Source organism: Stigmatopora nigra, chromosome 12, assembly GCF_051989575.1.
Source record: "Stigmatopora nigra isolate UIUO_SnigA chromosome 12, RoL_Snig_1.1, whole genome shotgun sequence".
NCBI lineage: Eukaryota > Metazoa > Chordata > Actinopteri > Syngnathiformes > Syngnathidae > Stigmatopora > Stigmatopora nigra.
The window spans coordinates 1,115,585-1,132,011 of NC_135519.1; the positions used below are offsets into that span (position 1 = coordinate 1,115,585).

General features: G+C 37.9%; 1 protein-coding gene across 1 annotated transcript; it reads right to left on the reverse strand.

Moving 5' to 3' along the window:
• Nucleotides 1-212: 212 nt before the first annotated feature.
• On the reverse strand, nucleotides 213-15,566 carry LOC144205790 (ras-related protein ORAB-1-like). Its single transcript, XM_077730374.1, has 6 exons — nucleotides 15,164-15,566; nucleotides 12,130-12,202; nucleotides 11,671-11,766; nucleotides 7,589-7,684; nucleotides 1,813-1,944; nucleotides 213-1,353 (listed from the first exon to the last, which is right to left on the reverse strand). Exons 1-6 carry the CDS (start codon nucleotides 15,175-15,177, stop codon nucleotides 1,153-1,155), a joined length of 612 nt encoding a protein of 203 aa, XP_077586500.1. The 5' UTR covers nucleotides 15,178-15,566; the 3' UTR covers nucleotides 213-1,152.
• Nucleotides 15,567-16,427: the final 861 nt, after the last annotated feature.

Here is a 16,427-nt window from a genome sequence, read left to right on the forward strand (position 1 = left end):
TTTTTCCCCAAAAAATCTACGAAGCTCCGAGTCCGCGATAGCTGAACCGCGAAGTAGCGGGGGAACATTGTATATGCATTTCTGGACGTTGATCACCACGATACACTAAAATTTACAAACAAATCATGTAAACTGTCAATTCCCCTAAAATGTAGCATCTATTATTATTTGCAGTTTTGAAAATGCATCACAAACAGAATCACACAAAGATCTTTTCATTTTACACAACTTGGGACTACAGTATTTATTTTCAGTTTATGTATTACGTGTTGAATCATGACAACCCTAAGAATGCAATGAGGACCACAGTACTTACATGAGATCTGACACATCAAGTCTGTATACAAAAAAAGTCCCTCTCACTTATTGTGAAATGGTGGAAGGGCTTATTCAGGCTGAGGTCCTCCCCGAGACAGTGGTGTGTTTCAGTATTCTTAGCCAAAAATCTGAGATCTTGTTTTCTGGTACTATGACTATTAAAAGAAAAAGCTAGATATTGTGCAATACTCTCAATTTCCCAACACCCCTGCTGTTAGAGGATCTAAGTTGAGGAAGAGATACACACATGCATATATAAATATGTATATATATATACATACGTATATACATTTACACACACTTAGTACTAACGTTAAGATGCTTGAATTGTGAGTCATGTCCGACTGTGGTAATTTAATAAAATGAAACTAAGACTTTATATGAAACAAATAAAATAAGCAACAGAATTACTTTAAAAATGCCATAACAGAGTTAACAGGGCAATACAGACACAAAAAGCCTTCATAGAAAAGATTAAGTTACCAAACTTAAAATGGAATTCTGTAATGCACACCAACAGCCATACACAATGCTTTCATAAGCAGGTCTTCTCAGTTTAACTGAGATGAAATTTGTTAGGGTTATCTGGGGCAGATGAAATAATCACCCTTTGGAATAATTTGTCATCTAACACCATGGCAGAGTGGCAAGACGAATGCATTATTTGTTTTTGGTAGTGTGCTACATTATTGTACAAATACAGTCAACTTCATCTTGTTCTCACACACTCATGTGACTCATGTCTTCCCTAACCTGTCAGATTATGGTAGCGTTTTGAGGAAGATGGCAGCCAGCTATACAGGCCTGAAGAGTAGAGGGGCATAGTTTTTGCATTCAGCAGCAGCCCCCTGATGAGGGCTTGACAGTAGTGCCAGGGGTCAGCTTCATGTGAGGCTTGTCACCACCGCCAGCGGCCGCCCCGGGGCCCATCCTCTTTTTTATTTCTGCAGCCATAGTCATAAAGGCCTGCTCCACATTAGTAGCATTCTTGGCACTGGTTTCCAAGAATGGGATACCCAGAGAATCAGCAAACTCCTGGACAAAATAAAAGGAAAGACCAGCATGGGAATGGTTGAAAAAAAAATTACAAATAAGTCGTATGCTTCCTCTGATCCGAAGTTATTGAATGTATATGGAATAGATCCCACAAAAACGATTTTTTTTAATCTTTATAACAATTTATGGCCTATCGGAAGGACTAAAAGAGTTGAAAATTTTTTCAAGAAAATTGCTAATGTTTTCATTTCATAATTGTTTAATTCGAAAGGTTTTACTTTAATTCTTACTAACTTTTCTACTACACTCATGAACTAAGGATTGAAGCTATTCAAGGGCCCATTGCATCAAGGTGAATTTTAGGTCTGCTCAACACGAGATTCTTTGAGATAACTTCTGTTGTTTAGATAAACATGTTAGTTCATCGTTCAGTTAAGAGTAAAAGTAAAACGAGTTTCTAGCTGTATTGTATGTATAGCACAGTTGTTGCTGCCTTACCTTTGCTGTTGTGTAATCCACCACCTTTTTTGTCGTCAGGTCACATTTGTTCCCTACCAACAACTTGTTGACATTTTCACTGGCATAGCGGTCAATCTCCTGCAGCCATTGTTTAACATTGTTGAAGGATTCCTGTGACAACAGATAGAGATGAGAAGGAACATAAATACACAATAGCAGCTGCGGTCCGTGAATTTCCTAGCGACGCCTTCAACTGTCGGAATCAATCCAACTCTCAAAAAACATCTACAGCTTGCGACACATAAAAAAAACATCAATAATAACCTCATAAAATTGAAATATTATTTAGGAATATAGCCATATTTTACTCACCAAAAATCATTTTTACCTGTACACAATATCCACCCTTCTTTTCTATCGCCATCGAAGCTAATGTTGAAAGTCGAGCCAATCCTGCTGTATTTCTGGCTAACGTTTTTATTCGATTTAGTGCTGATAATGTTCGTTCCCGGTTGTGACAGGCTTGCTTGATTTGGAGTTGTCCGACCTTTCTTAATGTCCAGCTTTTTTTTTCTTGAAAATGGCTTTGACAGTAAATTTGCAAACAAATCCATTTCTTCTCCTTCAGCCATTGCGGGTTGACAAAATCGCTATTAAATCAACAACAATATATTTGCTTGTGCAGCTAGCTCCAGATACATGGTAGCTCTGGCTAGTCTACTCTATCCAATCATAGTTGGTGAGAGCGATGACGTATCCCTACACCTGCGAGAAGGCTTTGGTGTCACCAAATCTAAATCTTATTGGTTAAAGCAACAGTCTTATCGACGCTTGTTTAATGCAGCAGAGCCTGCAGAACTGATTGTGAAGGTCTTGAGCCAGATTTCTGACCCTGGCAACAAATAATGGCTATGTGATTGGTTAAATGCTTCAATATGAAAACATCCTGAAGCAGTGCAACCAGGGGAAAAGCAATGTAAGGAAGCTAACAGACAATTTGGAATTATTTAATAAATATTCCTGGACAAAATATAATTAACATCAGTCTGTGAGTCTCAGATATTTCTTAGGCCAGCAGAGAAGGCCTTGAAAGCCCTGACGGCACACCACTGCACAATAGTATGACTTTATTGAACTGTTTAGAGTTGATCAGGGGTTGAGAACCTATGGCTCGCGAGCCGGACATGTCTTTTTTTATGGGTGCATCTGGGCACTCTGCTGACCAGTAAGCTAAAATGTGAAACCTGCTGGTGAGAGTTGCGTCCCGAACGCACCAAGGGCCTCGTGTTGGCACCTTCCAGTTGCGTCGACACTAACCCTAGTCTAGACCCGCTATATCGACCAATAGGAGTCACACCTTGGCAAATCACTGTTCACCACATTACCACGAGTGCCGCTACATTGTCCAATGGGAGCCTCATGTTGCTACATTACAGTGAGCCCGCTACATCGACCAATGGGAGTCTCACGTTGGCATATCAGGGTTAAATTTGGCTGATGTAAACATGATTTTTCTTTACATTAGACTCCATTGCGCATGCGTACTCATTGATTAGCAATAGCGAAACAATGTAATTAAAATAAGTAAAATACTTATACTTTAAAGGTGTTTAAATTAAAATTAAAATGTATTTTTACTTTTAAATTCTGGCTATGTATCTCAAGGAATTACATTTAAAAATATGACTTGTGGCTCACTTGGTACTTAATGTAAATAAAATCAAGTCATAATACATATTTGCATTTTTAAGTACAGTGAGACTTCTTAACATAGCGGGGGTGTCAAACTCATTGCTGTTCAGGTGGCGGTCACAATAATGGCAATTAGATCTCAAAAGAGCTTATGCGGAAATTTTTCGACCAAAAAAATAATGCATAACATCATTTTTTTTCTTCTCACCTATTTTACCTCAAAAAGTAAAAAAAAGAATGCAATAAAAATAACTCATACAGTGCCTTGTGATATAATCCGGCTACCTTGAAGTTTTCAACCTTTTACCACATTTCAGGCATCAAACATAGATATATAACACATTTTGTCACAGATCAATAACAAATGAGTGCAGGTGAATTAATACATAGACATGACAGGTGGATTCTATATTTCACATCAGTCAACATTGGATCATTCAGAGATCCTGCGATGATTCTGAGATGGTGATTTTGCTGCACTTTAAGTAGAGGGGCTGAATTTTGGACACCCGCTTTTCAGGTTTTTATTTGTTAAAAAAGTTTAAAATGTCCAATAAATTTCATTCAAATTCACGAACACAATCAACAATAAGTGGGACACAACCCACTTATTGTTGATACTTGATAACAAATATATATCTTTATGTTTGTAGCCTGAAAGGTGGCAAAAGGTTGGAAAGTTCAAGGGACCTGAATACTTTCACAAGACACTCTGGCCGCTGTAGCCAATGGCATAATTTTAATTCACTGCCGAGAACATTGCGACCTGAACAACAATAGTATACTTATGTTGAAATAAAGTTTTTAATATTGTGTCAAACTATTGGTTTCTAAGGTTGAAAATTACCATATTAAGTTATCAGCAATAAAATAATAAAATATGGATCACACGTGATTTCAATTAGGATTCCCTTAGTAATTCCGCATTTTTAGCAAACAGATAAATGTGTCCATTTGGTATATATGAGCAAATCTGAAGAAAACAACATTCCATTCCGTTGTCAGTTCATTGGATCATTAAATAAAATATGGTTTAGACAAGGTTTGAAATGTACTAACATTTCCAATGTCCATCTTCAAATCATGACTACTTCTACTTGACTCATCACACTGACAACTTATGGAAAGGACATATTTTATGTTGATTAATATTGTAAGTAAATATTGATGTAATTTATCGGTTGGAAATTCAGATAAAATAAGGATACATCTTCAGGTGCCCAGATTTCTGCACTTTCCTACTTTGTCTAAGAAATTATTGCACACTTTCTCAAAATCTTAAAAACTTCATTTCACTTCTCAAACATCACTGTTTATCTGCCATATGTTTTAACAGAAATTGCTCATCCAAACAACCAATGATTTATAAGAGGAAAGTCTTGATGATGATCAGGGGTAGAGCTGGGCCATAAAACGATAACAATTATTATCGTGAAATATTTTTTGTCAACAATAAAACTCGATACAATTTCAAAATTGTAAACTGCAATTACATCTCGCAACCACCACGAGTAGGGGGGCGCTGTTGACACAGGAACGCTAGTTCCAGACCAACGCTCGGGAGAAGAGGAGGATGATGAATGTTTTTAACATCGTCAACAATAGAGGCCTACACAGAGCAAGAATGCAAAAGGACAACAAACGTCCAAAATGAGCTATAATGAGATGCAGGACAGCACGAAGTCGATGCACTAGAAAATCCAAGTGAATTCTCCCTCACGATTTTATTATATGCCTCGTAAATACCTGTGCACCAATAAGCAGCCTTATTGAAAATGTCCTTAACCCCCTATCCTCATTTTAAGGACACCCTATAATATATTTTCTGACTTGATGTGAAGGTCTTTGTCCATTCTATATGAATGTTCTGAAAACGTTGCAAAAATCTAAAACTTGTTATCTTGGATTAAATTCCTGGAACTTTTTCATTTTATTATTTTGTAAATGGCCATATTTGATGTAAATTTACACGGTTTTATTTTGTGAGGCTGAAAATAGTCTGCTTACCAATGATGTCTTCAGTTGATTATTTTATTAATTTCATATTGCACAGCAACTTTTGGTTTAAAGGAAAATGTATTTAAAAAATCTAATCGAATCAAATATCCAAAGCTTTTGTCATCATACACAGCTGCGTATAACGAAATTATTGGTGCTACTCCATAAAGTGTTTTCCCAGTTCAAGAACATAAATAAGTAACATGAAAATGTAAAGTCAAAACCTGTTAAGGTATATTCTAAAATATTGCACAATCTAAAATAATGCAGACCCCGAAGTTATTGCACAGAAGAAATTGTGTCATGCTAACTCAAGTTCAGAGTCCTGATGGCTGTGTTAAAAAAAAAAAAACTGTCCTTAAGTCTATTTATTCATGCTTTGTGAGACCTGTAGCGCCTGCCAGAGAGCAGCAGCTGGAACAGGTTGTGACCAGGGAGAGATATGTGTCCCTGACAATGTTCCCGAGCGGTGTTGATCACTCTCTGCATGGCCTTTCTGTCTGTTGCCGTGCTACCAGCGTACCACACTGCAATGCTATATGCCAGGATGCGCTCCACAGTGGCTCTATAGAAGGTTACCAGAAGCTTAGTGTCCAAGTTGTTTCACCTGAATAACTTCAGGAAATAGGAGTCATTTCTGGGCCTTCTTCACCACTGCCGTAGTGTTGGTTGACCAGGAGAACTTGTCTGTGACATACACTCCGAGGAATTTGAAGGACTGGACGTTGTCTACGCATACTCCATTTATGAGGAGTGTAGCCAGATTTGTGCTGCGTTTGCAAAAGTCGGGTATTAGTTCTTTACTTTTTGTAGTGTTTAGAGTGAGATTGTTCACCAAACACCACGAAGACAGTTTGTTGACCTCATCCCTGAGCGCCTGTGTCTCACTGGTCATTCAGGGTTTTTGGTTAGGAAAAACCTGTATACGTATATTAACAGTGACAGTATCCGTGCATTTTTTGATGAGGAAAGTACAGTGTCCATGTAGTCCTGGAGGTTATGGTGTTCAAAAAGTTCCCAAATGGTGCGGGAAAAACAGTCCTGCAGCTGAAAAAGGGTGTCCTCAGGTCATGTTTTTATTTTCTTTATTTGTGGCCATATTAGCTTCCAGGAGGGGGTGTACGAGGGGCTGAGGGACAGGCCGAGATGGCCGGATCCAGCAAGGTGAGGGAGGGGTGTGGGTCTATAAGCATGTTTGATGTTAGAATAAACATGGTCTAGAGCAGGGGTGGGCAAACATTTCGGCCCGGGGACCACATTGACTTGACAGATGGGCCGGGTCAGCACAAGATACTTGACAGATGGGCCGGGTCAGCACAAGATACGATACATATAAAAAACTGCATCCGATAACAGTACATATGAAAAATAAACAGAAAAAAAGGACTAAAGTATTAACATACTCATCACTCATCAATAAAGTAAAAAGTATAAAGTACAAAGTAAAGTAAAAAGGAATGTATTAAGAAAAATTAAAATGTAATTTAAGAAAAGATAGAGGGGCGGTAAAACACGAAGAACATAAGAGTGGACAGAGCTACTGCCACTGGCTTACGTGTGACGGCACCATCTTGGAAAAAGAAAAGAAAAGAAAAAAAAACAATTTGGACATCGTCGGCGAGCCGGAGTAAAAGGCCTCGTTGGCCGGATGTGGCCCGCGAGGCCTTAGTTTGAACATGTCTGGTCTAAAGTTTTATCTTCTCTAGTGTGACACTTCACGTACTGGATGGCAGAACAGTCTTTAAACATGCTTTGTTGAAGTCACCAGCGACAATAAAGACTCCATTGGGGTGGTCAAGCTGCTGTTTGTTCAGTCGCTAGGAGGAGGCTAAGTGCCGTGCTAACGTTAGCATCCGGTGTGATGTAAACATCCATTACAATGACAATTGTTAGCTCTCTAGGTAGATAGAAGGGCCTGCACCGTAATGCAGAGAGCTCTAAATCAAGGGAGGAATGAGTTAATCATACCGTTGCAGCACCAGTCGTTGTGAATGTACAACGGAAAAAAGACTCCTGACCTTCTGGATGTATGTAGCTTTACATTAGATTGTTTAATCACATATAAATTAAATGAATACAAGTGTATACGAGTTTTGCAAATCAGAAAATGTTGGGATACACTAACCTGATCTGTGACATCATACACGACAATGATACCATGAGCACCTCGGTAGTAACTTGAAGTGATTGTACGAAACCTTTCTTGACCTGCTGTGTCCCACTGTAAAAGGTAAAGAAAATGTAGTCTGAAACAGTTGAAAGTTCATAAACAATCCCCACTGTTTTGTGATTACAAAGTAAATGTTCCAAGTGCACTAAATGACATTGATGGGTGAGGTCTAGAGTGGCTGATCAAGCTTTGCTGCCTGTTCTGAACACAAATGGAACTCTCATTCCTGTGCTTAAAACTACTACTAGTTAATATTATTAAGTATTCACAGTTTTTTAAATTTGTATTACCATAGTTGTCTGTATTTTGTCCATGTTGCAGTGACAAATGAATTTTAATGAAGAAAGGACTATTTACAGTTGCGGTCCAAAATTTCATGACTCTCTTGAGTTTCCAGTTATTTCTACAACTCTGATTTTTCTTTGATAGATTGATTGGAAAAGATACTACTTTGTCCCAAAAAACATTCATGAGGTTTGTTTCTTTTATGACTTTATTGTGGATAAACAAAAAGTGATTAAATCTGCTGGGTCTAAAATATACATACAGCAGCACTTATATTTGGTAACAAGTCCTTTGGCCATTTTCACTTTTGGTAGCCATCCACAAGCTTCTGGTTGAATCTTTGAAGACTCCTGTTGACATAATTGGTGCAGTTCAGTTAAATTTGAAGGCTTTCTGACACTGACTAGTTTCTTCAGCATTGTCCACAAGTTCCCAATGGGGTTTAAGTCAGGACTTTGGGAAGGCCATTCGAAAACCTTAATTCTAGCCTGATTTGGCCATTCCATTACCCCTTTTGATGTCCTGTTGGAACACCCAATTGCGCCCAAGACCCCATCTTCAGGCTGCTGACTTTAGGTTATCTTGAAGAATTTGAGGGTAATACTCCATTGTCCCATTTACTCTCTTTAAAGCACCAGTTCCATTGGCAGCAAAATAGCCCCACAGCATAATACTACCACCACTGTGGTTGACGGTAGGCATCGTGTATTTTGGGTTAAAGGCCTCACCTTTTCTCCTCCAACCATTGCTGGGCATTGTGACCAAAGAGCTCGATTTTTGTTTCGTCTGAACACAGAACTTTCATCCAGAATGCCTTATCTTTGTCAATGTGATCAGCAGCAAACTTCAGTCGAGCCTTAAGGTGCCGCTTTTGGAGCAAGGTCTTCCTTCTTGCACGGCAGCCTCTCAGTCCATGATGATGCAAAACACGCTTGACTGTGGACACTGACACCTGTGTTCCAGCAGCTTCTAATTCTTGGCAGATCTGCTTTTTGGTGATTCTCGGTTGAATATTCACCCTCCTGACCAATTTTTTCTCAGCAGCAGGTGATAGCTTACGTTGTCTTCGTGGCAGTGACAAATCAGTGCCATGCACTTTATACTTACAAACAATTGTTCGCACTGTTGGTCTTGGGACCTACAACTGCTTTGAAATGGCTCCAAGTGACTATCCTGACTTGTTCAAGTCAAGGATTTGCTTTTTCAGATCGATGCTGAGCTCCTTTGACTTTCCTATTGTAGCGTTTGTGGGCGTTTGCATCCAACGAGCCCTATTTAAATGGCCTCTGGGAAGTCACCACCTGTAGTCACTCAAAATCACTCACAAGAGGTTAAGAGAATGCTATGAAGCTAATTTAAATGACAACTTCCTAAGTCACCAAAATTGCTAATTCATGTTAAGTCACCAAAATTGCTAATTCGTGTTGCAATTGCAAATGTATATTATTGACTCAGCAGATTTGATCACTTTTTCTGTTAACCCATAAAAAGGTCATACATTCCAATCACTGAGAAAAATTTGAGTTGTAGAAATAACTGGAAACACAAGAGAGCCATGACATTATGTTCTTCACAAGTGTATGTAAAATTTTGACCACAACTGTATAACCATATTCATAAATATAGTAATCCATCGAATATTGTGATTAATGCACGCTAGACATGGCCGCGATAAACGAAAAACCACGAAGTGGGATCACCCCCATAACTACCACAATATAGGTCTTTGCGCCTATACATAAATACAAATACACAAGTTCAATTATCAAAGTGTTTGCAGTCGTACCTTGAGATACGAGCTTAAATGCATTCCCGTACTGAGCTCCTATCGATTTACTTGCATCTCAAATCAACGTTTCCCACAGAAATGAAATAAATACAAATTAATTTGTTCCCACCATCGGAAAAAAGATCAAAAACAGGATATTACAATAGAAAACATTTTTATTGTTTGTAATTCACCATCTAATTAACAGTAACAAATAACCAGTGGTCATGGTGTTTAATAATAGAACCAGGCCTTATTTTATACAATGGGGAAATTTAACTTAAATCAACTTAGATTCCTGTACACACAGACTTAAAAAAAGTTTTAATCTTAAGTTACACTAATTTTAAAACTTGTGCCATAACCAAGGCAATGAGGTTCATGTATACAGCGGCTTTGGGGCGAACTTCCTGCTTCTCCATACTCACTGTGAAAATAGTCCCGCTCCGCTTGATGTATATTAAAATTTCTAAAAACTGGTGAATGGGAGTTTTATTCCAAGTCCTTTGTCTTCTTGTGGCCATGAGTCCATTCTCCACAATATTCACAGGGTTTCTATACTCGCCTGACTAAACATTTCAGATAATAAAACAAATTAAAAAACAACATTGCCTGTTATAAACAAAGCTGTCCGAACATAGGCTTTGTTTTTGTTTTTTAAATCATGAAGCCAGGCACCAGCATTCCCACACATGATGATCCGCACGTTTAGGTTCCCTTTGAAAAAAATTTCTGGTAAGGCATCTGCTGTTGGAAAAAAAATGTTGCTCCCTGTTCCGGCTGGGGCCAGGTCACAGGGCAGACCTCGCTCACTGCTGGCATGCACTGCTGGATCGCCAGCCAGCACAGCCAGCATGTGCCACCGGACTTCCGGCCGATGAAATTAAACTTCAACTTCGGTCCTGCGCGCCATTCAATCGTCAAGTAGCTGTCCAAGGAGCTAAATTGTATGTATGTATATTTAAATATATTTAAATGTATTTAAATACACACACACACACACACACACACAATCAAAAAAATCCACTTTAGCTGCTGCTGTCCGATTTGCAGCGCAAGTGTTTTTTTTCAAATAAGCGCCAAGGCCTGAGGTTGCACGGGCGGGGGCTTGCACTTCTGATAAAAATCCACCTTCACACGGGTTCCCGACCACTAAGAGCTCTATTTTTGGATAAAAAAATTATGGCCAACTTGCTGCCCACCATTTTACTTCAGATGAGTGACTATGACCTTCTTCAGACAGTGAAGTGGCTTCCGCTTTGGAGTTTCAGCGTGGAATGTCACATTTGTATCGACTTTTTGCCAGAAAAAAAATCCACAATGTAGTGAATCTGCAAAAGTTGAAGCCAAGATATTCAAGGGGTTACTGTACAGTCCAACTTAGAAAATTAATTGGTTCTAGAAGTGTTTCCGTAAGTAGAGCAGTCATTTATATGTAAATTCCGTGATTTGTCTGTCCTAAAAAACTACCAAATAAACCCTTTAAAAATGATCAGTGTCCCACTTTTGTATGACAGATAGAAACTGACAAAAATCAAAGGAAATTATAAGAAAAATATTTAATAATGTAATTAAATGAATAAAAAGAGAGGACCTGGGTTCAAATACAGGTTTGGACCGTTGTGTGGAGTTTGCATGTTCTCCTCAGGTCTGTGTGGGTTTTCTCCAGGGTCTCAGGTTTCCTCCCATATTCCAAAGAGGCAGGTATGGTAGGCTGATTGGACACTCTAAATTGGCCCTAGGTATGTGTGAGCGTGAATGGTTGTTTGTCTCCTGGTGACCTGCGGTTTGCTGGCCACCTATTCAGGGTGCCTGTACCAGGCATCATTTATTTTGACAGATATTTGGTGTGGCATTTTTTTTTTTTACCATAGCATGGTTCAATAAGCCTTGTTTATTATAGAAGCAAAATTAATTTTTGTAAACAAGTGACAGTGTGAAAATTGAGCACTTGCGAGTCATGAAAAAACAGTGCATTACTTACTATCTGAAGTTTAATAGTTTTTCCATCAAGTTCAATCGTCCGTATTTTGAAGTCCACACCAATTGTGCTGATGTAACTTTCTGTATATGTATCATCCTACAGAGGGACAAAAGTCACTTAGTTTCATTCCACATTTTGACCACATAAAAGAAAATAAAGTATTTTTAGAATCCAGTGAGCTTTTCTTAACTATTTCAATGTATTTATATTTTGTTAGTCCATCACATAAATTGAATATAATACAATTGCTAAATTGTTCTTTTACAAGTAGAATAACATCAGATTAGTTTAGGTTTACGAAGTACAAATGCTTATTCACAATAATACCTCATTAATTAAAAGGACTTTTCAGTTATAGTACAAAACAACCAATCTGATTTTATTTAAGGTCTGAATTGATAAAACGTTATCACAAGAAAGTCTGCCGGTATTTTTAGCAAAAATACATAAGTAACTTACTGCAAATCGTAGCAGGAGACAAGATTTTCCAACACCAGAGTCACCAATCAGGAGCAGTTTAAATAAATAGTCACTGTCAAAGACAGAACATGCGTTGATGAATAAAGTGGTCACCATTTTTCCCTTTTAATTTTATTTTATTAGGTGTAGAAAAATCCAGACAATGGAAACAAAATAAGAAATAACTGTGGTTAAAAATTACACTTTAAAATTTGCAATTGACAGTAAATAACGCACACATTTGATTTTGAAAAATACTGGTGGTGATTAGGCCAGAGGAGGAAAAAATTATCAGAATAGAATAGCAGCAGTTAATACTTCTTATAACCCTTTGGCTGCCCGATCCTATGAGGATATGCAGTGCCGTGAAAAAGTATTTGACGCCTTCCTGATTTCTGATTTTTTTTTGCACATTTATCACACACGGTTTTCAGACCATCAAAAAAAAGTGTATGACACAGCGAGAACCCAAGGAAAGCGAAAATGTAGTTTCTAAATGATTTTATTTACCAAAACAGAAAAAAATAAAAACATGTTTTGCCCTCTGTGAACAAGTAATTGCCTCCCTTTATTAAATCACAAAATACCTGTGACAAATCACAATTGTGGGTAAGCTGAGTTCAATTTCACAGGCCCCACCCAGACTTGACTACCACCAAATGTGTCGAATCAAGAAAACACTTTAATAAAATGTGTCAGACAAGTACATTACAAGACCAGAGCATCATGACACGTTCCAACATCGTAACTGTTCTCTGTGGTGATCGGATGGTGTAAGTGCAGTTTAAAATTATCATTTTTTTCTCAAAAGTTTTTATAATTAGTTGACAAAAATTATTTCACAAAAATTTTCATTATCGTTTTATCGGCCAGCTCTACAGGAAAGGTATATATGTTGGATCCTGTTATCGTTTATTGGAACAATTATTTGCATATCAAAGTGTTTCGTAACCAGAGACATTCGTAAGTAGAGGTACAACTCCATGATCAAAATGTGTTCAGTCATCTTCACCTGAGACTGAACTGAATAATTATATTTCTTCTTTGTGATTGTAAAACAGCTATTCAACATATGAATTATATGTTTGACCTTTTCCTGCAGGTTTAAAAGCCCAAAAAAGTCAGGTAAAATTATTTTACACACCTTTTGTTTACATTCGAACAGCTGTCAGGTGGTTATTTTTTCAAGCTGCCGAGAGTTGGCAGCATCTAATTGACTTTAAACATTATAATTATTTTTTATACTGTCTAGGAAGCATGGCGCTAATTTCAAAACATTTTTATCATACGTTGCAGTTTAAGTTATGCTGTCACGAGACTTTTAATTTTCCCAAAAATGTGAATTAGGCAGTCCAGGGGTTAGCAATACTGCTCAATGTCAATATGTAATCGAAACATTCAACACAGAATTACAGATATACGTAAACAAAATAAAAATGGAACACTATATAAATTCTTTAACATGGCAAGAATGAAAAAGATTATTATGGCTCACCAAAACTGCTCGTTCAGGCACAAAATACACCATTTCAATTCTTTGAAATGGGCAACATGCGTGTGTAAAATGTACAACGCTATCAGGGTATTATTTGGTGATTTACAACAATTGTTAAGGAGCATCTAGGGGTCACGACGCAAGTGACCAGTTGGCATCAAATTTAAAATTTGAATATTTTGGCCGCATAGCAGTTTTAGCTTTATCATTGGAGAAAAAGGTTGATAACTTTGTTGCCCTTCATCTTTTCTTCCTCGAGTATATATCATCTGTATTCAATGCACAAAAATAGGCTTCAGTATTCCTGAAAGAGCTGTTCCGTTGCCAAGCATCATGTAACTGCTGACTGCTATAGGATGCAATAGTAGAAAGATGCTTTTGATGTTACTGTTCCTGTTTTATTGTAAAATGCTGTATGGATATTCATATTGTTTTTATGCTGTGTATTGCGTTTAAAATTATTGTCATTGATTTGTCATACTGTGGTTTCTGTTCCTAATATTGAACATGAGGATTTTGTGCTGACTTAATTGGATATACTGTAGGCTCACTAAAAACATAAGCATACATACAATGTAATAACTATTATGCCCCCCTTCTCATATATTATATTTGAGCCTCTAGATAGTCTAGAATAACATTTGTTCACTGGGCGGTGTGTAGATTTAGTTTACATTGGCTATTTTTGATTTTTTTTTTTTTAAATGCTGAATACAATATGTATTTCAAGCGTCAGGAAAAAAAATAACAGCAACAAATTCCTCACTCTGCTGTTGAGGAATTAGAGGCATGTTGGTGGCATGTGATCTTCTCATGACTGGGTACAGTTATACGTCTATTTCAACACTCCTGCATGACTAAAATGTTACAATACTTACTAAATCACTGTAAAACAAAACTTTACTACATACATCGTGACATTTATAGTTTGCTCGATGCACAAATAAATTGGCAGAATCTTCCCAACATTGATTCTATTGTTTGATGATGGTTGACAAAGAAACTTGGTAAAGAGAAAAATTAGTCAACGCGCAAACAAAATCTATATGCCTGTACCACCTGTTTCCCCAACCGTAACTACATTGGTCACCACATGAATAATTCATATTTGAGGTTCACGAGCTTTGTTTTCAGTGGGTCACTGGAGTACAGCCACCTCTACAGTTACGATTCATTTCAACGTAGTCGGGGTTAACATAGTCGATGTTTTGGCTTTTCCCAAAGACAACATTGAATAATTCGATACATGCCTAATGTCGATGTTAAAGCTGCCATGATGTTGACCAATTTAAGTCTATATCACCTGCAACAATAATTCTCAGCCCAGAACCCCATTTAAAACGTAAGGAAACAAGCATTTAACATGATTGGAAAAACTACAACAATAATGTTACACCAATTAAATTAAGAGTTTTCGTCCGAGACGTCAGTGTCAGTTCCGGTGGACAGACTGTCAGCTGATGTTAGCCGCTAATGCTAATTTCCCTATTGTAAAATCCCCACTGGCTCAACCCAGGATGTAATGCTAATAGTACTCACTATTCAGGATTCATTGTAGACTCACTGAAACGTGTCTTGTCGTCTCGTGAGAAGACGTGATATTCTGTGTGCAAAAGGGAACAGCGGCTAGCTAGCTTCGACAGCCCCCACAAGAACGGCCGGCTGGATGTTCCTCAGTTTTAAAAAAAAATCCAAAATGGCTGCGACACTGAATAGAAATGGTCCACAGAAGCTAACTCAGTTAAATAGTTGCCAAAATGACAAGTGGGAAAACTGTTGCTAACCCGTTATTTGACAGCGGTATGAGGCCATTAACGTGAGCAAAAGCATTTGTGTATTAAAGATATATTGTCAAACTAAAAGTTCGCTATTGCTTCAACAAACTTTCAGACTGAAACCATGACGTCATTTAGTGAAACGTGGCAAGCGATGGAACCGTGTCAGGCAACGCGTAGTCCAATGTCTTTGAAACATAACGTCATCGTAAATTTCAAAATCTTAATAGTGAGATAGATGGTAATTTGTCGAGAGAACATGAATAGATTGTGGTTGTCATTTTTTTTTGTCATTCCCTTTTGTCATACATCATGATAGTTTTGTTCATTTTAATTACTTGTTGCATAATTTTACTAAAAGACAGATTACTGTATTGCGATAGAAGAATCCTACAAAATTATCCCGGAAGGTTTTGTAATAGCTCATATGAGTCAAGATGGGTTTGGATACAAATGCTATATTTTTCGGGAAATCATGCTTATTAGTTAACAAAAAAAATAATAATAACTCCAGGGAACAGGTCTGTTAAAGGTACACTTGAATTCCACCCATTTGTTTCCCCTACTGCTTCATTTGTCAAAGGGTAGGAGAAAGTATTCAGTCCAAACAAAGAAAGAAACATGGGACTACGAGAAAGAAAGATTAAAGTCATAATCTTACATGAAGTAAACATTATAATATAACAAGATTAACTCTTTCACGGCTGCCCAGCGACACAGTGGTTATCGCGTCTGCCTTACAGTGGGGGACCTGGGTTCTAATCCAGGTCAATCCACCTGTGTGGAGTTTGTGTTCTCCCCGGGCCTCCGTGGGTTTTCTCCGGATACTCCAGTTTCCTCCCACATTCCAAAGACCATTCCATTGTAGTTCGGTTGGACACTAAATTGCCTTTAGGTATGAGTGTGAGCGTGAGTGCTTGTTTGTCTCCTTGTGCCCAGGGATTGGCTGGCCACCGATTTAGGCCTCTGGCCCGAAGTCACCTGGGATAGGTTCCAGCACCCCCCACAACTCTAGTGAGGAGAAAGCG